The 23,547-nt window shown below is 38.5% G+C and overlaps 1 protein-coding gene across 1 annotated transcript in view; it reads right to left on the bottom strand.

The window, feature by feature from the left end:
• Nucleotides 1-23,547, bottom strand: part of ANGPT1 (angiopoietin 1) — a 147,184-nt gene that overhangs the window by 23,583 nt on the left and 100,054 nt on the right. Inside the window, exons 6-7 of the mRNA XM_087706775.1 lie at nt 19,851-19,952; nt 9,489-9,658 (exon numbers count right to left, since the gene is read on the bottom strand). Coding sequence (XP_087562901.1) covers nt 9,489-9,658; nt 19,851-19,952 — 272 coding nt within the window. The remainder of the gene's footprint in view (nt 1-9,488; nt 9,659-19,850; nt 19,953-23,547) is intronic.

The raw sequence follows: 23,547 nt of genomic DNA, 5'->3' as shown, positions 1-23,547 counted from the left end.
AAGGTTCACTCACTGTCATCTATTTATACTCCAGGCTCTTAGATGGTGCCACACTGACCAGGTCAGAAGGGCTCAGCTTGAGTCCAGAATGCTATTTCTTCCCTTAAGAAATCAGGGAAATAAGCCTATAAAAACCTTGAGTTCAGAACTATGATTCTATCAATTGCAGCAAAATTAAGAAATAGCTAGGCAGGAATTGTTACTGCTGTTAATTTTAAGGATGATGGGGTTTTTTTTTTTTTTTGGAAAGGGGAATATATAATGCTTCGACTCAGTCCACTTTGTGGATTTCTCTTAATCATCACAAGGTCTGGGCAGGAAACATCATTTTCTTCTGATCTCAGAACACAACAGCCTCATTTGGCTATTCTGTTGAAAATATATGAGCTGGTTAAATTCCAAATGAAGGCAAACATACGCCCAGGACCATGTTGCAGGATCTAATCTGGGTCGTTTAAATTCCAATTGCCTCTCCCCAAAATATCTCTTAAAACGGTATGAATCTTCTTCCAAAGGAGACATACTGCTTTAATGAATCAACTTGTTTCAGCATAAGAAATGGGATATCAAAACAAATGCATAGAGAAGAAAATGTATCTTAGAAATCTGAGCAAGGTAACTTAAACCTTCATGGGTAGATGCAGTCCAGAGATTTTTTTTTTTGCTTCTTGCTCTATAAACAGAATCAAAGTTTTTCTCCTTGTCAAAGGAGTCAGGGCTACCAATCAAGTAACCATGTCAAGCTCAATAACCAGGTATCTTAAGCAGCAGAGGCTAATCAGCTCTCCATACTGATATTGGTAGTGCCAGATCAATAGTCTACAAAACTCTCTTCTTTTCCACAAGCACAAAAAAAAAAAAACCCAGGTAGAAGGCATTCTCTGAACAATACTGGATTAGAGAAAGTATCAATATAATCAGGTACAGTATATTCATTTCAAAATTGCTGCATAATATTCATAAAGCAAAGGCATCCTCAAGATCAACCACTCTAGTCAAACTGATGAAAATAGTATTGCGGCATTGTAATGCAATGCACTGCAGCTGTTTCACGTAGGCTGAACTGTCTGTGGAGATTCTCAGTCATCCTAGTCATGGTTGTCCCAAATGTGCATTTTCTTTTCTTTTCTTTATGGTTTAAAATATTTATTTCCTTTTTCATAACACACACTCATATGTATACTATACATAGCCCATATCATATAGTATTAAGTAATAATTACATCAGTTCCTCTTGTCAACAATGCCCCCCAAAATAGAAACTCATTATAGCTCTTCTGCTCTCCATACACCTCTTTCTTCTACCACCCTCCAACTTTCTATCCTCCCTCCATCATCCTTTCCTACTCTACTTCCCCTCCCTTTCTACTGCTCCTCTCTCTACAATCCACTTCTCCTTATCCTTCTCATTTCATTTCATTTCATTTTAATGACATTTATAGGCCGCCCTTTTCCCTGAGGGGACTCAGGGCAGCTTACAATAAATAGGAAGGGGGTGCAAGACAAAACACAAGAAAAAAAAACGTGTGAATAAAAAAATAAACCAGTAAAACACAACATTCATTCAGCATTCAAGTGGGGCGAGGTTAGGGTCTTATCACCAGGCCTGACGGGATAGCCAGATCTTGAGGGCTGTGCGGAAGGTCTGGCCGGTGGTGAGGGTGCGAATCTCCATGGGGAGATCGTTCCAAAGCGTCGGAGCTGCAACTGAGAAGGCTCTCCTCCGCGTAGTCGCCAGTCGGCACTGACTGGCGGATGGAATTCTGAGGAGGCCTACTCTATGCGATCTGATGGGATGAAGGGAGGTAATTGGCAGAAGGCGGTCTCTCAAATAGTCAGATCCACTACCATGGAGGGCTTTATGAATGGTGAGTAGCACCTTGAAGTGCACCCGGAGATCAACAGGTAGCCAGCGCAGCTCACGGAGGATCGGTGTTATGTGGGCGAACCATGGTGCGCCCACGATCACTCGCGCGGCCGCATTCTGGACTAGCTGAAGTCGCCGGATGCTCTTCAAGGGCAGCCCCATGTAGAGCACATTGCAGTATTCCAGCCTGGAGATCACAAGGGCTCGAGTGACTGTTGTGAGGGCCTCCCGATTCAGGTAGGGCCGCAACTTCCCCCCTTACCCTCTCTCCTATCCTTTTCTGCCCATCCTTCTTCTTTCCCATTCCTCCTCTCCTTGGTGTATTTCCACTACATGTCAATATATTTAGCCTATCCTATTTTTAAAGAAAAAAATAGTAATAGTAATAGTAATAAAAATATAAGATAAAGAAAAAAATAAGATAAAAAAAGGAAACAGTATATATGTGGTGTCAAATTACATTGAGATCTAACACATCTCATCTAACCTGATATATCCCTCCCCCCACTCGACCCCCCGACCCCCTACAACCTACTCCTCCCCCCCAAATGTGCATTTTCAAGAGGCAACTGGACTTGCTGGTTTTTGCTCCTCAGCCATTCAGCTGAAGAAGCTTCTTGGATGAGAAGTGAAATGTCTTCCAAGAAAAACCAGAAAGTCCACTTGCTTCTTGAGAGAAAGAAAAAAGCACCTTCAAGATACCCAAAAGTGATTTTTCTGGAGGCCTCTGGACTTTCTTGTTTTTTTCCTTCCTTTGAAGATGCTTTGCTTCCCACCTAAGAAGCTTCTTCAGCTCTGACAGGATAGGGTGGAATGGAAGGATTTATACTCCTTGCAGGCAGCTTGTATCCTGTTAGTCGTGGCTCATGTGGTAAGACACTGGGCCTGCGTACCGCTTAGGTCGACAGCTCAGCAGTTCAATTCTCATGAGCAAATAAACTGCAGAATGGAAAGAAAGGTGCCTCCCTCGATTGCCTACCATTCAGGTATCCCACAGATAAAGATAACACCCCCAGAAAAAATCCTTTTACAGAGACAGTCAGCCACCTTGGTGATCCTTGGCTAACATGTGCCATACGCTAAATAAATAAATAGAGGGACATGGAAGTACTTGGAGGTTTATCTGTGTCCTCAGGGTCACCTGAGTAGTGGTCCTTGTTCCTGTAGTCTGCATTTCCTCCCTCTGGAAATCCATTCCTATTCCCATTCAAAGGGCATCCCAAATTGTATAGCTAAAAGTCAAGGAATATAAATCCTTCCATTCCCCACTATCCTGTCAGAGCAGAAGAAGCTTCTTGGATGAGAAGTGAAATGCCTTCAAAGAAAAAACAAGAAAGTCCAGCTGCCTCCAGAAAAAGCACCTTTGGGACAACCATGACCTGGATGACTAAGAATCTGTATAGACTTTCACCTTTGGGATAGACTGAACTCATTCTTTCTGCCCATTTTCCCTTATATTTTTTTCAACTATTCCATTTTACTAGTGATCCATATGCTTTTTGCTTGGAGAATCAATGGAGAACTTTATATTTTAGCTCGGGCAATTGAGCCAGAGACATCTCTAATATGAAAAACTGTTCTGGCCAAAAACATATAAGAAAAAAAAAATCAACAATAAACTGAAGTCATTCCTAAAACAAATTTGGCTGTATGATTTCAAATCTTCCTCTCCCACTTTCTTGATTTCCCGATAAGTCTAACTGAGAATTCATTCTGGCCAATGGAATAACAAATGTATATTTGTACATGATCTAAAACTGTATCAATCTTTAAACCACAAATACCTTCAACTTATATAGATTCATAGACCTATCTATCATACTCTATATTTCCTGTGCAGGAAAGTAATGTAAAAGACGGTCTCCATCCAATACAAATATCCATCCTATGTAATTGAGCAAAGGCCATATATTATCAAACATTTTGGTGAGCGCTTGGATACTCTGTATTCTTTAGTTGGGATCTTGACTTCCCAGAAAGAAAGAAAAACCTTCATAATTGTATGGTTTTGAAAAGTGAGGATATTTCTTAACGTACATGTGTTCAGCATTACTGCACAGAATCAGAGATTCTTAGACTAATAAAACGTAGTAGAGAGAAAGAAATACAAACACCACAGAGAATAAACAGAACACTTCTGAAGTCACCAGTTGGCTGAGTCCAAACTTTCTATAGGGTGTTACAGAACAGTATGAAAGATGATTTTCCATATTTTTTCAGATGCAATGGATTAGTTTGTAGACTCTGAATTCTTACATCAGTGATTGTAATGAAATGTTGGAATGGGGCTCTTTATCCAGTGAGGAGACTCCAGTGCAAAAAAGATACTCAAGATATATATATCTTCCTTTATTTAGATATATATATCTTCCTTTATTTTATTTAGATATATATATCTTCCTTTATTTATTTATCAGCACAAATAAAAACACAAATATAACAAAGGCAACAGTAAAAATATTGGGTTTCTGTCTGGATGGACTCTTGTGACGAGCCTAATGACAGAGAGTGGAAGTGTGACCTTCCTCCCACACTTGGGCATACCAGGGGTTGTGACTTTAAGTATATATATATATATATATATATATATATATATATATATATATATATATATATATATATATATATATATATATATATATATATATATATATATATATATATATATATATATATATATATTTATATTTATATTTAAAGTCACAATCCCTGGTATGCCCAAATATGGGAGGAAGGTCACACTTCCATTCTCTATCCTTCGGCTCGTCACAAGAGACCATCCAGACAGAAACCCAATATTTTTTACTGTTGCCTTTTTGTTACATTTGTTATATTTTGTGCTGATAAATAGCCGAAGGATAGAGAATGGAAGTGTGACCTTCCTCCCATATTTGGCCATACCAGGGATTGTGACTTTAAATATATACCTTTCACCCTGGCCTGGCTGATAAGGAGTCGAGTTCTGTAGCTCAATGGTTAACACATCTGCCTAAGAGGCAATAGAGCACAGGTTCAATTCCCAGCAAGGATATGGCTAGCTGATGAGAGCTAAATAGCTTGAAATAGATCTATACTAGTTTCCCTTTATTTATTTATCAGCACAAATAAAAAAACACACACACACATATACATACATACATACATACATACATACATACATACATACATATATATATATGAGCTAAATAGCTTGAAATAGATCTATACTAGTCTCCCTTTATTTATTTATCAGCATAAATATAACATATGTATATATATATGTATGTATGTGTGTGTGTGTGTGTGTGTGTGTGTGTGTGTGTTGTATTTGTGACTTTAAATATATATATATATTTCCTATCTCCCACAACTCTGTTTTGTTTTGTTTTCATCTTTCTATTTTAGTATTCTTTGAACAAATGCCCAAAGCAACTTGGAAACCAGTTGCTTGGTTGGCTATTTTTATTCCTGATGGAAATGGTGGTGTTTGAATTGAATTTGCTATGCTTTTTTTTAAACAGAAAATTAGATGCAGAATCATTATTGTAATGAATCATTTCATCATCATGGAAACAGCATTCATTTGGATGAGTGACAGCACATAAATAGGCCATTCCTCCTGAGAGATATTCAGAATAAAACAGCTGAAAACCGATGGGAGTCAGAGTGGAGAAATGAACATTGGTAAAATCTCAGGCAGTAAAATCTAAGGCAATAACGTCTATGGCAGTGATGGCTAACCTTTTCCAGGTCAAGTGCCCAAAGTTTGCCCAAACCCCCAAAATGCAATGCGCACGTTAGCCCTAACCCTAACCCTAACCCCACCATGCATGCAGGGCAGAGACCTGGCCAGCGGGAGGCACGCACACATGTGCAGCAGAGCTGAATTCGGGCGATGGCTCACATGCCCACAGAGAGGGCGCTGCATGTTTATGGATCTGAAAACATCTATTAAAAACTAAGACAATTGTGTTTGAGAGAGAAAATGGGGCAAATGATCGCAAGCTATGCCAAGATGAAAGGAGAGTACGTAGATAAATCTGCGTACTTTGATTAAAAAAATATGTTAAGAAAATGGATAGAGATATTTTATTATGTATAAATGGTGGTTGGAAGGTAATAGTGAGTATGTTGTGAGGTGTAAATATTGGTGAAAATAAACAAAACCAGCTGTATAAATGTGCATGCTTCTGCCTCATTGATATAAGGACACGGGCGCTGAATAATTTGGAAGCAATATGAAAATAAGTTAAGAAACATGTATGGTAAATAGAGAGACAATCAAAAAAGAATGGATGCTAAATAAGGATTGAATAATAAACTGGATAAGCAGTTAAAAATACATGCCTTGAGTTGGTCTGATCATATAAAGAAAATGAATAAAGTTTGAAAATTGTTAAGCCAAAATATGAAGGAAGAATGAATTGATTGAGAGGCTGAGGAAAACAAAAAAAAATTGTGGTTGGGTAAACTTCAGTAAATGAGAAAAGGGAACAGAGACTTTTAAAGAGTGTAAACAAGGTGTGAAGTAGCTCATGGAGGTAGTAGAAGCAAGAATACTGTAGTTTCTAGGGTTAGAAAATATATGGAGAGCAACTATGTTTGTGTAAATCTGATTTAGGTATAGGTCCATTTATTTTTCTTATCTATGGAGCTGAAGAATCTTCTTGGAGGTTGAAGCGAAACGTCTCCAAAAAACAAAAACAACCCGTCCCCCCAAAAGTCCAGTTGCCTCTTGAAAATGCACCTTTGGGACAACCATGACCTGGATGATTGAGATTCTCCATAGACATTTAGCTATGCAATTTGGGATGGACACCCTTCGAATGGTATGGGAGTAAGAATGGATTTCCAGAAAAATTGCAGACTACAAGAACCATTTGCACTTCACTTTGAGATGTAGACAACACAGGCTCATCCCCAACAGCCTGTGCGTGTGCTCAACAGTGAAGGAACACAGGACAGAAAACATCTGGCAGAAATCATAGCTCCACAACACAGTCCTTCAAGGAGTTCCAAGAAGGTGCCACACCCATTTACTCTACTCAGATAACCCTGAGGACAGAGACAAACCTCCAACTGGCCTCAAATATTCTCAAGGTAAAGGTAAAGGTTCCCCTCGCACATATGTGCTAGTCGTTCCTGACTCTAGGGGATGGTGCTCATCTCTGTTTCAAAGCCAAAGAGCCAGGGCTGTCCAAAGACGTCTCCATGCTCATGTGGCTGGCATGACTAAATGCCAAAGGCGCACAGAATGCTGTTACCTTCCCACCAAAGGTGGTCCCTATTTTTCCACTTGCATTTTTACATGCTTTAAAACTGCTAGGCAGAAGCTGGGACAAGTAACGGGAGCTCACTCCGTTATGCAGCGCTAGGGACTCGAACTGCCAAACTGCCGAGCTTTCTGATCAACAAGCTCAGCATCTTAGTCACTGAGCCACAGCATCCCTAATAATTCTCTAAATGAATGCAAGTGACCACCTGTCTGCAAGGAATATGAATCCTTCTACGCCCCACCATCTAGTTAGAGCTGAAGAAGCTTCGTGGATGAGAAGCAAAACAACTTCAGAGAAAAACAAGAAAGTCCAGTTGCCTCTTGAAAAAGCACATTTGTGACATTTATTTTTCTTATCTTGTGTATTAATTACTTTAACCCACTAGTTTTTACTTTATTTTTTTTATTATTCATAATGTTGCTTGCCCTGAACTCGTGTGATAGGTATGTGTGGATTGGAACGATCGTAAGTTGCACTTAATCAAAGAATTGTGTACTTGAACTCAAGATGGCAGTGGTACAACTTGAAATCTTCTCTATGTAAGATGATGTTTTTAAGTGTTAAGCTGTAAATAAATCTTTTCTTGGACCTGACTCCTCCTAATCATGACAAAATTTAACAAGAACAGGAATATTGTCTGCGGTTGAGGGCTGCAGTACTTCTGTCTTTGTTTGAGGCACACCTATCACTGAGAGAAAGTCATCCATAACTTTGGAATTATATTAAATAATAACTGGGCTGAAAGAAAACATAAACCAGAATGTGGAGGCTATTAAACTATGTGGTCCCATAAGATGCTGAACTTGGCTAGAGTAAGAATTGAGAACTCTGACTATTGTTATTAGATCACTATCTTTTAAATGAAAAATAATAACTTAACCTTTATTTATGCTCTCAATCTCTTATTTCCATCTTGGGAAAATGTTCATCTCCAGGGTTTTATGTGATGCACACATAGGTTTCTTTATGATCAAAAAAACCCAACAGTATTTTTCTGGTGTTTGCAAAACATGCATTACTTTGAGCCAAGTTCAAATAGCTAGTTTAGCCCAACTGTAAGCCAAATCTGTGCATTTTGTGCTGCACTTGGAGGTTTTTGGAATCGCAACAGCTATCTCCAACTCTACCCACATCTCCCCTACACCTTTAATTAGTAACCGTTGCTGTATAACTGAGAAGATGCATCACATTCTCTCTGTTTTATTTGACAACTGGAAATGCAGGGAAGAAGATTGCCAGGAGCATTGACAAATGTATTTCACTAGCTAGGCTTTTAGCCATAATTGTTTCAAATACTAATGAAAAAAGAGAAAAGGATAGGTTGGAGGATAGAAAAGAGAGAGAGAAGAATAAATACTGAACAAACAGAAAGTCAAATACGCACTGAGAAATTAAAGTTAAAATCCAGCCAAGAATAATTGAAATCCTTGTTAAGAAGGGAGTATAATATTAAAGGTCTTCAACTCTATTTTTGGGAAATTAGAACAATTAGTCAGTGAAATGACTTGCCTCCAGAGGTTGTGGATGCTCCAATTATTGGAAGTTTTAAAGAAAAGATTGGACAATCATTTGTCTGAAATGGTATAAGGTTTCCTGCTTAAGCAGGGGGTTGGACTAGAAGATCTCTAAGGTCCCTTCCAAATTTGCTATTCTCTTATTTACTAAATATAGATATAAACATGTATAATATAGTCTTTCTAACATACAATCTGTGAACATATTTCTTAATAATTCAAATAAAATATTACCAGAGTATTTTACACTCAGTAGTCTAAGAAATAGGACACTGAACATTTACTGATTGCAAAGTAAAAATGGTTCAAACTGAATGGTAAGAAATATAATTAGAAAGCCAGAGCCATAAAATGGGAATATGCTGTTGAAGGAATGCATGCCAATGGGTGTATTCTCCCAATAGGTCTATAAGAGCATCTTATTTATCTACCCAGATGTACATGAAGACAATCAGAATAAACAATACTGAATAGTCTGAATTAGGCTAGGGAGATTCATAAGAGCAGTGGTGGTATTCAGCCGGTTTGGACCGGTTTGAGCAAACCGGTAGTGGCAACCCCCCCCCCCCCCCGGCTCTATATTGTCTTATTTAGCCATATTTTCTAATCCGTGCAAGCTGCACACACGAGCAAAACACATATATGGAAGGCACACATGCTTCCAGTTTCGGTGTGTGGCAAACCAGTGGTAAAATTATGTGAAACCTACCTCTGTATACGATCTCATACTCCAACTACTAAAAGCAAAATTCAATATTCTTTTACTTTCAAGTTGCCAGTAGGTTTCCGACCGATCAGTTACGTGCATATTTAAAAAGGCACTCATAAAAGTAAAATCACATCGGCACTCACCTGTAATTCTGTTTTTCATTTCCTATGTAAAATCTATCATATTGCGAGTAAGCTCGACTTCCTTCCCAATCCATTAATTCGATTCTTAGAGAGTAATGTTTTTGACTGGTGGTTATTGCAAAGATAAATTCATTTCCCAGCCAATATTCACCAGAGGGGCTACCAAAACCCTAGGGAGAAAAAAAAATGAAGAAGTGAGTTTCCTCATTCTTGTTTATATTTATGCAACATGCACCACATAAATGTTCATTCAACAATAAATGTTCACAGCGTTCCTCAATCTGCCTAGTTCTGATTGTATGTCTTACAACTTACATCATTCCAGCCTCAGAAAAATAATTGGAAATCCCAGGACAGAGACCAATGGTGACTGTCATATTTGGGGAAATCAACTTTCATGAGTTATGTAATAATTCTTGACAAATGTGCAGAATGTTCTTGATGTCTTTAATCATTGATTTATAACATATACCAATTCTGTTTCAATAATTTCATGAAGATCAGGATAATGGCTATGTTTTTCTTTGGTCTCTTGGTTAGAAACAGACATTGTAAGTAATTGCTATGAATAACAAGGCAGAAGGGCTACTGATGGAGACATTCTTTTTCCTAACTTTTGAAATGTTTTCTCAAAGATATATTTCTTGCCCAATTATTAAAGGATATCATAAAGGATATGATACATGATAATGTGTCATATCATACATATTATAAAGGGTGCATTTTCAAGCTTAGTCCCTAAGAAATTAATGATGTGCTCAATCACAATTAACAGGTCTCATTGATTTTAATAGAAGCAATTTGCAGCTTACTTCCTTAGTCTGGATCTTATTTAAAAACGTAACAATAAATGATAGAAATACCTAGGAATATGAGAGAAGCATTGTCCAGTTTAACTCATTTAATAGGCTGAGTCTTAAATAAGAAAATAATCTTTAAATATGAATGCTTTAAAATAATGCTTTATTGTATGCCACCTAGAATCACATATGTCAACTGATATTTTGCAACATATTCAAAAGATTTAAACGATTACAGATACAGAAATATTTGCATTAATTTCTCAGTCATTTTATGAGGTTTTCTTTCTTTTCTGTTTTGTAAGAACTGTAAAGCAAATTTTATTTTATCAAAGTGAATGAAAAATGCAATATTGCTCTGTTGAGTACTAGTTTCTTCTGAATAGTTTCTTCCTGAATTGGAAATATATAAGCTTCCGTTGATCAGGAAAAATATAAAACCTGGCAAGGAGTTTTCTTTAGGATTTGACTCAGGAATTCCTTGCATTTCAGCAATGGTTGGAAATGGTGGTATTATTAAGGTGGGCTAATTAAAGAGAATGTTCTCTAAAGTTCTAAAGACTTTAAGAACACTTAGGATACAATGGTAAATGAGATGGTCCTTCATTTCAACTTATATCTTGTATCTGATTGCTGAATTGAAATGACAAAGCTGGTAAAGATGCTAAAAGTCTTGGAAGAAAGATTTCTCATTGGATGTACTTTTAGGAATTAGTGCGTAGGAAAATTTAATATTCATCTCCCGTATAAAAAAGAAAAAAACCTTGTCTTGCTAGCACAATATCAGACAATATCTCATAAACACAATTGCTTTAATAGAAGTTCCAATCTAAAGGGAATAAGGACCAGATAGTAAAATGAAAAGCTATTTGATTCAGCTGCTTTGCAGGAATTATTTAGGGCCAATCAAGCATCTCCTTGCTAGCAAAATCAGAATCAAAATAACCCAAACAAGGAAACTAGCGATATGTGTCATGAACAGAAAGAATCCAGCGTTATTTCAGCAGAGTCAGGACTAACATTTTGCAGAGTTGATGTTAACAATGGAAGGAAACTGCTATGAAGGGTATAAATGTGTTTAATTAAATCTGGCAAAATATATAAGGGTTTCCCATTTGAACCACGTTCCTCCAGTATCATTAAACAGTTTTCTCTCTTACTTCATTTTCCTCATCTGATAATGTTCATAGGAAGCTCTGAGGTTTTTAATGGAAAAGAAAATGAAATTGAAACCAGATATAGCATATCTTATGGACATGTTTCAAAACCATTGAATGAAACCACTAATAAGTCAGTCCTGATCTCTCACCCCTACCGCAGGCAAGTCTACCTTCTGAGAATAAGTAAGAGGACCCTCAAGCTTTAGATGGAAACTATAGAAATGCTTTTCAACAGAACTGCTTTTTAGAGTGGGAAAATCAATTGATATATTATGGAGCATTAATTCCTTAATTTGCCCTTAATATCCCACTTTTAAAAAGTTATTTCAAGCAAGTCCAGCTGTAACTAATTTTTTATGAAGAAATTATAGAAGAGGAGGAGGAGGAGAATATCTACCCAATCAAATAGCCCAAAATAAAAATATGGAGAGACATACAGATATTAATCATAAAAAGTCTTGTAGAATAAAAATGACACAGACCTAAAGCCTTAGCTTACTTTTTCAGACACATTGTTTCATGAAGAAATAGAAGAAGAGATAGAGGAGATAATTTGGCGAATAGTTTCATATTCCTTGCATCAGAAGAAAAGCTTGCTAGAAAACCCTACATTGCAACACTGCACTGACTGAATGGATTATTTTGGCCAGTTATGTGACTGTCAGTTTTCCAAGAACTTACAGCCAATTGCTAGGCCAACCCCCTTGCCACCTCTACACAGTCAATCCTACAAAGAAGGAAGCCACAAGTGAAATCTACTTTGACTCGACACTCACTGGCAAAGAAGACCAACAAAGATGATTATGAGACTAGAGGCCAAGACAGTTGCAGGAATTGACTAAGACACTGAGCTTGTCAATAGGAAGGGTTTGCAGTTCAGTGGTTTGAATCCCTAGCACCATGTAACGGAGTGAGCTCTTATTACTTGTCCCAGCTTCTGCCAACCTAGTAGTTTGAAAGCATGTAAGAAAAATAGGAACCACCTTTGGTGGGAAGTGTTCCATGTGTCTTCAGCATTTAGTCATGCAGGCCACATGACCACGGAGATGTCTTTGGACAACACTGGCTCTTCAGTTTTGAAATGGAGATGAGAACCGCCCCCTAGAATCGGGAACAACTAGCACTTATGTGCGAGGGGAACCTTTACCTTTTAGTCTAGTGAAAAGAAGGATTAGGGGTGACATGATAGCAGTGTTTCAATATTTGAGAGGCTGCCACAAAGAAATGGGAGTCAACCTATTTTTCAAAGCACTAGAATGCAAGAGGAGAAGCAATGTGTGGAAACTAATCAAGGAGATAAACAACCCAGAACTAAGGAGAATTTGCTGACTGTGAAAACAACCAGAACATCTTGCCTTTAGAAGTGGTAGGTGCTCCATCACCGGAGACTTTTAAGAAGAGACTGGACAGCCATTTGTCTGAAATGGATCTTCTGCTTGAGCATAGGGCTGGCCCAGAATACCTCCAAGGTGCCTTCCAATTCTGTTATTCTGTTCTGCTCTTTTTCAGCAGTCAAAAGCAGAAGGATTCATATAACGCAGAAGTTTGGCAATATTTATCATTTTGAAAGCAACACTCCCCAAAGGAAGCAGGTCCAAGATAAACAAGTAGATAAGACACAGACAAAACAAACAAGCCAAAAGCCCAAACTCAATTTGAACTCATGCGTATCTAATTAATATTATATTCTGTTATTTGACATTAACATAACTTCCTATGTATTGAGTAACTTCTTTTTCTTCTGTTATATATTACATAGAAGATGTAATTTTCAGGGTGCTGGATGAGGAGTTTGGGAGCCTAAGTTCTCACTTGACCTGGAGCTCACTTTGGGGACATCATTCTGTCTCAATCCAATCTACCTTGTGGGAAGTAAGAATAAAAATGTCAAAATGGCAGCAACGACCACATGATTGTCCACAAAGGCCACACCTCTTTTGTGTGATGTAAGAAAGGGGAGGAGCTTCACTTACATTTATAGATGAGAGAAAGCCTCTTATGGACTTTTTGTATAAACATAAAAAAGGGAACTTGTGATAATTAGACAGAATAGACTACAGAAATAAGAGTAATATGATGCAACTTTAGAGAGAGAGGTAATATATATTTGTGGGTAACAACTGCTGTGAACAACGTATATTTTTTCTTTCTTTTCTATTTTTCTTCAATTTTTCCTTATACTTTTTTGCTTTTAACTATTTCTTTTTTCTTCCTTACTTCATATGAGTTTGCAGTCATTTTTATCTTCCTCTTTAAAGGTTATAACAAAAAAGTTATAATTATATAAAGAAAAGGGGGCAGGCCTTTGATCACACTATTAAACCTACCATTTTGATTCTTTTGACACCACTACAGTGGTGAGATATGACGTACCGGTGCCTGCTGGGAGCACCAGGTACCGTTCTGGTACGGTGCTCTGGAGGGACCGCCCACCCGCCCGGTCTCTTTACCGCTATTTGAGCCGATCAGGAATTTTGTGCATGTTCACGGAGAGTACGGTGCCTGTACAACACTTCGCTGAGCAGTTGGAACATTGTGGGTGGTACGTACACATGCACACGCTGCACGCATGCTGCACATGTTCACATGGTAGACGCCGGGCTCCATTGCAGTGTACCGGTTGCAATGGGATCCGGGACCCACCACTGCACCACTACTTCACCCTTCTTGCAGATATCCTTGGGAACAGGATTCTTGTCCAATGAGAATTTAAACAGAGTGATAAATGCCTCATAAACCATCAAATTCTTAGAGGTCCCAGCTTTTCTGGCAATATAATATCTGCATCAGTAATAAAGAATGATACACACCTAAAAATTTATTCTTGTTCTGTACACAAATATAAAATTTTGAGGCAGATTTGGGGTGCCTTGTGACCTGGATCTAGTTAAATGTAGTAAGTTGATCCTTGTATTTCATCAGTAATCTAACAAAGTTTATATCAAATGTAATGGCAAAGGGATAACTATATTAATCAGCTAACTTTTTTTTGCAAAGTACAACTCTTTTCTCCTTTCTGATTAAGGGAGGCCATCCTGTGGGGCAATTTAAAACACATTTCTGTGGTCCAGTTAAAATGCCGAAGGGCAGGCAATCAAAAGATATATAACCACATGTCAACACAATTCCCAAAACAGATGTTATCAAGCAACATTTAAAGAGGGAGAATAGGATTCTAGATAGGACTAGGTGCTCTAAGCCGAACAAGCTCAGGCTAAGGAAGGATATTTAACTTTAAATGCAGTAGCAGACAGCAAACTATAAAGTAATTAAACATAAATGTACATGGTGACTTTAGGTTCCCTGCAAAAGATAGGTAGAAAGGAACTAGAGTGCTTACATGTCTGATAAATTTAAACTTATCAGAAATGTAAGCACTCTGATAAGTTTATGATAAATCCTTTCTGAAAAGGATTTGTTCCGTGTGCATTTTAATGCAGCTTTGCATTAAACTTAAAGTTGTATAAACTTACACAAAAACGAACGAACGAATGAATGAATGAATGAATGAATGAATGCCATTTATTTGTAGCTTTTAAGTTGCAATTTGTTCCTGGAAAACATATGTGGTACAGTAAAGCACGCAAACTGACAAAAGAGAAAAGCACATTTTATAAGGAGAAAATAATTGAATGTGTGTATGACTGTCCCAGGGCTCACTGGCTAAGATGCTGAGTTTGTCGATCAGAAGGTCAGCAGTTCAACAGTTTGAATCCCTAGAACCATGTAATAGAATGAACTCCTGTTATTTGTCCCAGCTTCTGCCAACCTAGCAGTTTGAAAGCACGTAAAAATGCAAGTAGAAAAATAGGGACCACATTGGTGTGAAGGTAACAGCGCTCTGTGCTCCTTCGGCATTTAGTCATGCCAGCCACATGACCATGAAGATGTCTTCAGACAGTAGCTCTTTGGCTTAGAAATGGAGATGAGCCCCTAGAGCCAGAAATGGCTAGCACGCATGTGCAGGGGAAACTTTACCTATGGTTGTCCAAAATATTAAGGTAATGGTCACAATATCCATTCTGCTTGCTTCTTTTTAAATTTCATTGTGTATGTCTAAAAACCATCAGAGCTTCAAATATAACACTGAGGCCTCCATCTTGACTTTTTTTATTATATCCTATGAATATCTCTTTATGAGGGAACAGCAGCCAGAAAAATCACATGCTGGTGGAAATGACACCAAACTGCAATATAGTACAGCCAACTCTTTGCTGGGACTATGCATGCTGGGCAAATTGCATGGAGAATTACAATTATTGAGAAGATTCCAGTGTAAATTATGGAACCTGAGACCTACCTAGTGTCAGGCCTGCAATTATATTCCTTTTAGCATTTTGGCCTGCCACACTTTCTCTTTTTTCATTATGCTGTTTCATTAGTATAGTTGATGGGAGGGGGGAATAGAAAGGAGTAGGATTGTGGAATGTGTTATTGTCATTCTTTTCTAGAAGACCAAGGTCATCTTTTGTCTCCGCACTTTTACACCTGACCAGAAGCAGCTGGGTGGAGATGCCAGGGTGGAAGAAGAAGATTGGACCATGTGATGGATTGTGGGTGTGGGGACAAGATCATGAACTTTTAACTGGGTGGAATTCTGAAGTAATTTCCAGAATTGGGATTAACACAGATGTGCTAAGATGTCTGCTTTATTAAATTGGAACTTTAAGGATCATTTTGCCTTGTACTCTGATTTAATTCTACATGATACTTGGAACGCTGACACTTAGATACCTCCATTGTTGAGGGGGATATTTCTATTTCCTTCAATATTTTGATTTCCATTTTTTTAGGATATTATTATGGCCTTTTCTATTTGCATTTGCTATTTTTATATCCTCACATTTTATCTATAATTGTGCACCTCCCAGAATTGCCTAGGGTGAAATGGGCAGCTATATAAATTGGATTAATAAATAAATAAATAAACAATAAGATTTTCTCTTGGGTGTCCGATCCTATTTGTGATTGGATTCCTGCTTGAATTCTGAGTGTGATATAGATGCACAGGTGCTGCCAGCTACTATATAATGAGACCAGTTACTTTGTTCATATTAGAGATAAGAGTCCCAGGTTAGCAGCTGCTCTCAACTGTTGTTGATTCTGATGCAGTTATGGAAGTACTACAATCGGGATACTTCAATCAAATGTTCATATGGGAAGGATTTCAGAAGACATCTCAGCTTACATGATGATGTTAAACACAGAGACTGACTTGCTTTGAGCTCAGCTACAGGCAATTACAGAGACATATCCATATCATTGTCTTGGCAGCAATATGAAAGCAGTTTGCCATTGATTTGTGGGGATTTTGGTTTTTTATGCTTTAATCTAGCCAGCTGAGACCATTTTCCTGGTTGTCTCATGTCCAAGTACTGATCACTCCAATCTGCTGAGACTTTTTGGGATGAAGCAAGACTGGCTTCCACCTGCTGTGATATGCACACAGGTAGTTCTTGACTTACAAGATCATCCAAAGTTACAACAGACCTCCCACAAAAGGTACATATGATCCAGATTCCAAGGTATGATGGTTTCCCACCCCCATGTTAACACAATAATGTTTTGTGTACTAGGCAATTGGCTTGCATTTACCAGTTCCCAGCAAAAAAAACCAAAAAGCCCCCCTTCCATTGAAGATAGTGTCAGGCCAGGAAACCATCTTTTTCATTGGGCTTTCAGATCTGCCACATTTAATGCTGTGGGAAATTGGGAGGGGATTATATAGAGTGGAATAGATATAGTCAAAATAACACTCCTTTCTCAGAGAGTCAAGGACATCTTGCCCTGCACCTGGAGTGGCATAACTGGGAGGCATCTCCAGTTGGGACAGTGCCTGATTGGGCCATGTGATGGACATGTGGGTGCTGGGCAGGGATTTGAACTTTTGTTTGGGTGGGGAAAACCTGGAAACATTCAGATATGGGTTTTCCCAGATGTGCCAATATGGCATTTGTAATAAATTGGAACTTTGAGGAACCTCAAGCCTAGGAGTCTTCTTTTGCTAGGGGTGTTACTTGGAACCCTGACAGATAGTTTGCTTAATGATCATGGCATTCAGTTACCAACCACCACAAAAATTATTATGAAGTCAGGCTGGTTACATGAACACATGCTTAATGACCAGAATGATTTACAACCATAATTCTGGTCTCAATTATGGTCCTAAATTGAGCACTGCCTGCATATTTATTTCTTGGATTGGATGTTCAATATCTGTGCCTCACAGGACCAGACCTGACAAAATTTGTCAGACAGATTTTATATATGTGTAGAGGACTGAATATCATAGTGATTAGAATGCTAATGAGAGATTATGTATGAAGACCTGCAACCACACTAATTGGGAAATAGCTAGTTACCCTTACTTCAACATAATAAAGAGGAAGACAATCCAACATATACTGGCAGGCTATAAGATACAGAACAGAATATACTAAAACCATAAAACCAAGCAGTTGGCATTGTGTTCGGGAATATCTGCATAGTTTATGGGCTATACACTCCCAAGTCCAGATAGGAGAACAAATCATGGATAATAACAGGACTAAGATCCTATGCAACTCCAGATTCAGATGGACAGGTAAGTACTGGTCTATCAACTAGATATTGTCATAGTAGACAAAGATTAGAAGACAGTGGTGGTTGTAGATGTAGCAGTGACAGCAACATCAGGAACAAGCAGTATGGGAACTTGGAAAAGTGCCATGGTCTGATACTGTTAAGGAACAACTCATGTAGAAAGTAAAGACCAAAGTAGTTCCAGCAGTGGTAGTAGCACTCAGAAGTGGGGCTCCTAAACTGGGAGAGTGGCTTCAATGATCCCAAGAGCAACAATATAGCTCTATCTCATCATAGCTCTTCTTAGCTTGAAGATTATGACAAGATATGGTGAACTTTCATGGTTTATCCTCTTCATTTGTCAGAAGAGTATCTCTGGGAAATTGAGGGTCACTATTTTTGCATTACATTGATGAGGACCCAAGAGTAGAGGAGATGAAATATTGTCCCATGTTACACAAAAAAAATAATATTATTCATTACATCTATAGTTCAAACCATAGATTCAGAACAATAAAACATGATATGGAATTACCCCAAACACCAAGCCACTTATTTCCCCATAAAACTGCCATATAACAAGTCTATTGGGTCACCATCACCTGAATCTGAGGCGTTTCAGCTGCCACCTTCAGAATACAACTTTTTGTAAGCCTAAGAGCTACAAATTGCTTTTTCATGTTATGCTGGGATTCAGATTTCAAATAGCAACTGGAGCTATGATAAAGCAATAAATAAAGCAGAAACAAGACTATTTTTACTACATCTACTTAATAATTTCCCTCTTATATTGTTGGAGCGGTTTTCTAGAAATGCCATGAGAGATCCAGGAGATTATATAAAACAATCGGTGCTACAGAGTGTCACAGAATTTCAGTGTAGAATTGACGGCAGGAACAATGTTGTTGGAGATATTGATTGCTAAAACAGAAGTGATACCTTCAACTTCTAGCTAAAATGGAATAGTAGCCATGGTTAAACATTAACTCTGATAAACTTACATCTGAAGTTAAGCCAGCTATGATCTAGTCTCCACCTTGAGTTCCATTTGGAACTGTCCAGGGTGCTAGTTTGAATCTCAACTCTTCTTTTTTTGAACCTAAACCTTGCCCTGAACCTAAATAATTTCAGAACTCCACTTGGGTCATGATCCTCATATATCATCTCCAGAAGATACATATCAGTTCTGCCCGACTACTGTTAGTAGGATAAATATATATACCCCAGAGGATTCCAATTTCCTTTTATCTTACATACATTGATTTAATTTGCTTTTATTCCTAACCCTATTCAATCAAATGATGGTGCAAAGTACAGCCATCATTTCTCAATTCACCAGGATTCAAAATGGCATGGAAGTTTATTTCAGTTATTAATAAGAAATTTTAAGGAAATTATTGCCTTTCCCCATATCCTCACAGAGACAAAGAGATCTATAGATGGCTTCCTGTGAAGCATAAAGGCCTGCAATTCCTGGGTGGAAGGATTTTCTATTTTCTCATAGGGGAATTTGGACCTCAACCAATGTTAACATTTTTGTTATTACTCAGTGTGACACATTCTCTGGAAAAGAAGAATGGAAACGATGGACAAAGGCAATAGATACATCTCTAAACCCACAGGGGAAGAATGGAAGAAAGTTTCTAAATGAAGCAACTTTCTGAAGTATGATTCATATTAAAACAAATCAAGAAAGGAGTCTTGATGGCTATAATAAGCTTGAACCGCATGGTTACTTCTGGTTTATTGTTTAATGGCCATGTTCCCAGCACAAGCTATTGACACAGTGTTCAGCTTTGCTTCAAATTAAGAATAATGATAAAACAATGTCTCCATCTTACCATTTTGTATTCTTTCCAACTTTTTTGGAAATCTAGGCTCCCATCTTCTCGGTGTTGTATTACTGTCCAACCTCCTCCTGCAGTCTCCATGTTGCAAAAAACCTAGACATAAGAACATAAATGTATAAACATCTCTACACTAACTTGTCTTGAGCCAGCCTGCTCACTTTCCTACTGTCAGTAAGAGCCATTCCTCAGAGAGAGAGTTACTATTAAGGTAAATAAGATGGTAATATATACGTAACTCCCCCACTTCTCAACTCTTAAAAAAAAAGTTGGACTTTAAGCTTGTATCTTTCAACAAAACAGAATAATTCACTTAGTTTTTGTAATTATTATAGCCCATCAAATTTTATGCAGTAATGAAATTCATAGGTTAATTCTGTGAACTATTTAAATATTTTAAAATCCATTGCATCTAAGTTCAATGAATACCAAAGTTGCTTTATGTTCAGATTGCCACTAGCACTTATAAAATTAACAAGTCACTGTTTTGTTTTGGAGCTGGGGAAGGGAACTCCTGTGTCACTGCATTCTGAATTATTTTCAGTCCCTTTTATAGGAGATTAAAGGAGAGACTATCTGAAGGGGTCACTGGTTCAAGTAAAGGCTAAGAAGATCTTTATGCAAGATCTTTCATTGCAATGCCTTCTTAGCCATAGCTGTAGCTTGCTTCATGGGCTGGAACTGACGGTCCAGAAAGACTCCCAAATTGTGCACCACCTCCAAAACGACAACGGCAACCCAGGGGTGAAATTCAGCCGGTTCTGACAGGTTCAGGAGTTCAGGAGAACTGGTAGTGCAAATTTTGAGTAGTTCAGAGAACTGGCAAATGCCACCTCTGGCTGGCCCCAGAGTGGTGTTGGAATGGAGATTTTGCAATATCCTTCCCCTGCCATGCCCACGAAGCCACGCCCACAGAACTGGTAGTAAATAAAAATTGAATTTCACCACTGCTGCAACATCATTCATAACCAAAAATAAGAAACCCTGATCCTGGAAAAAGTTCTGGTCAAGGCTGAGCTTGAAATTCTTCCTCCCAATTCAGGGCCCCACAATCTTCAGATACTTGCACAAAACCTCAGTACCTTGAACCCTGGTTGGTTTGGGGTTATGATATACTATTGGGTATTATTTGCATATGGATGATACCTGAAGGATAATGGATCATCTGCTAATGGATGATACACTATATTGCCAAAAGTATTCACTCACCCATCCAAGTAATCAGAATCAGGTGTTCCAATCACTTCCATGGCCACAGGTGTATAAAATCAAGTACCTAGGCATGCAGACTGTTTTTACAAACATTTGTGAAAGAATGGGTCACTCTCAGGAGCTCAGTGAATTCCAGCGTGGAACTGAGATAGGATGCCACCTGTGCAACAAATCTAGTCGTGAAATTTCCTCGTTCCTAATTATTCCACAGTCAACTGTCAGCTGTATTATAAGAACGTGGAAGTGTTTGGGAATGACAGCAACTCAGCCACGAAGTGGTAGGCCACATAAACTCATCCAACATCAGAGTATGATCTCACAAATGTGCTTCTGGAAGAATGGTCAAAAATTCCCATAAACACGCTCCTAAACCTTGTGGGCAGCCTTCCCAGAAGAGTTGAAGCTGTTATAGCTGCAAAGGGTGGACTGATGTCATATTGAACCTTATGGATTAGAAATGGGATGTCACTTAAGTTCATATGCAAGTAAAGGTAGATGAGCGAATACTTTTGGCAATATAAAGTCTTATCACTGTGGGGTCACAAAAATCTTGCCAATAACTAAAAATACTTAACTGCTTTACATGTACAGGGAAAAAAGGATACATGTAGTGTGTTTTGTACAGTAACCTAATTTGATTATCTCTAAATCCCATGGATTTGATATGTCCCTTCTATGTTTTATTTGTGGTATATACTTTTTTCCATTTTAATTGGTGCTCTGTGATCCTTCCTTAATTACAAGGCTCTAGCTAGGTTATGCATGTTTTGTTTCCTTCACAATTGTTTTATTATAAGCACATTCTACAGTGTCATTGCCTCAGAACCGTGATGGGAAACCTATGGCACACATGCCACGGGTCACAGGTGGAGTCATATCAGCCGGCATGCAAGCCGTCAGCTCCAGCACATATGTGTGTGCTGGCCAGCTGACTTTCGGCCTTCCAGAGGGCCAAGGGAGGTGTTTTTGCCCTCCCCAGGCTTCAGGAAGTCCTCTAGAGCCTGGGGTGGGGAAAAATACTTACCGGAAGTTCATTTCTGGAGGCGTTCGTGGAGCCTGGGGAGGGTGAAAATGGCCTCCCCCAGCCCCCTGAAGTAAATACCAAGCTCAGCTTGGAGGTGAGCAGTGTGGTGTGCAAGTGGGGAGCATGGGGGAGGTTGTGCATGCATGCACATGTGGGGGCATGCTTTGCATTATGGGTGTGGGCATGTGTGTGTGCTATTGCGCACAGGTCCTTGCATTTAGCAATAGCAATAGCAGTTAGACTTATATACTGCTTCATAGGGCTTTCAGCCCTCTCTAAGCGGTTTACAGAGTCAGCATATTGCCCCCAACAACAATCCGGGTCCTCATTTTACCCACCTCGGAAGGATGGAAGGCTGAGTCAACCCTGAGCCGGTGAGATTTGAACAGCCGAACTGCAGAACTGTAGTCAGCTGAAGTAGCCTGCAGTGCTGCATTTAACCACTGCGCCACCTCGGCTCTATATTTTTTGGCACTCAACAACAAAAAGGTTCAGCATCACTGCCTTAGAAGATAATCATTAAATTATTAAATACCGGGTTTGACAACAGTGTTTGGTTCATGTTGATTCCTATTCAATGGCTCTTCCAAAATATAAAACTGACCAAGTTGCATTCCTTAGAGTACATTGATTAATATATAAAAATATGTATTAAGTGCCATCACTACCATGGTCAACACCTCCAACCCCCTGCTGTTCTATGAAGCTTCAGTTTCTGCTGTGTATTTTCCAAATAAATGGTTCGGTTAAATTGTAAATGCTCCTTTCAAATGCATGTATTTGAATGCTTATAATCGAGCTGAAAGTGTGCCAGAGTGCTCTCATTGTGATCATGTAAGAAAAGATTATACTCTGTTGTTGGGCGAACAATAGGCTTAAAAGCTCATATCAATTCATTAAAAGTCAGTATTATCTATTCTCGTGCAGGATCATAAAAGGGAACCAAATTTATGCATTTGCTGGTGGTGGAAGTGTTGTCATTACCCAGTTCTTTTGAATGGGTTTCTTCAAACCAAGCTATTATATCTTTGGCTGAATCCATCTGATGCCTTTTGCCGGAAGATGAATGGTTCATACCACGGTTGCTTAGTTGTTTCCATTACATGACTTTGATTCTATTCTGTGTCCTTGATACTTGCACATACAGCCAAAGACTGCTGATTGTTTTTTCTACAGTGCTCCAAAACTGTGAACTTTATTTCGGAAAGAAAGGACAAAAATCCAAGGGGACAAACAATTTGGCTCAGGGCTTCCTTCCATTATGGCATTTGAGTTCAAACATTTATCTACTGCCTGGGGCTTCATTGGTCTTGGATTTAGAGCAGGCATTTTCAAGTAATTTTCAAACATTATCAAGCTTCAACAGAACACAAAGGTCTGTTTTTTAAACATGTTTTTTTCCCCAAATATCCAATCTTTATACTTTATGTAAAAAGTATATGTTTCGATGATGTA

This window comes from Thamnophis sirtalis, unplaced genomic scaffold (assembly GCF_051295495.1).
Source record: "Thamnophis sirtalis isolate CommonGarterSnake01/CBP01778 unplaced genomic scaffold, rThaSir2_p1.2 scaffold_2, whole genome shotgun sequence".
NCBI classification, from domain to species: Eukaryota; Metazoa; Chordata; class Lepidosauria; order Squamata; family Natricidae; genus Thamnophis; species Thamnophis sirtalis.
The sequence above is the reverse complement of the archived record's forward strand: the minus strand, read 5'-3'. Positions and strand labels throughout refer to the sequence as shown.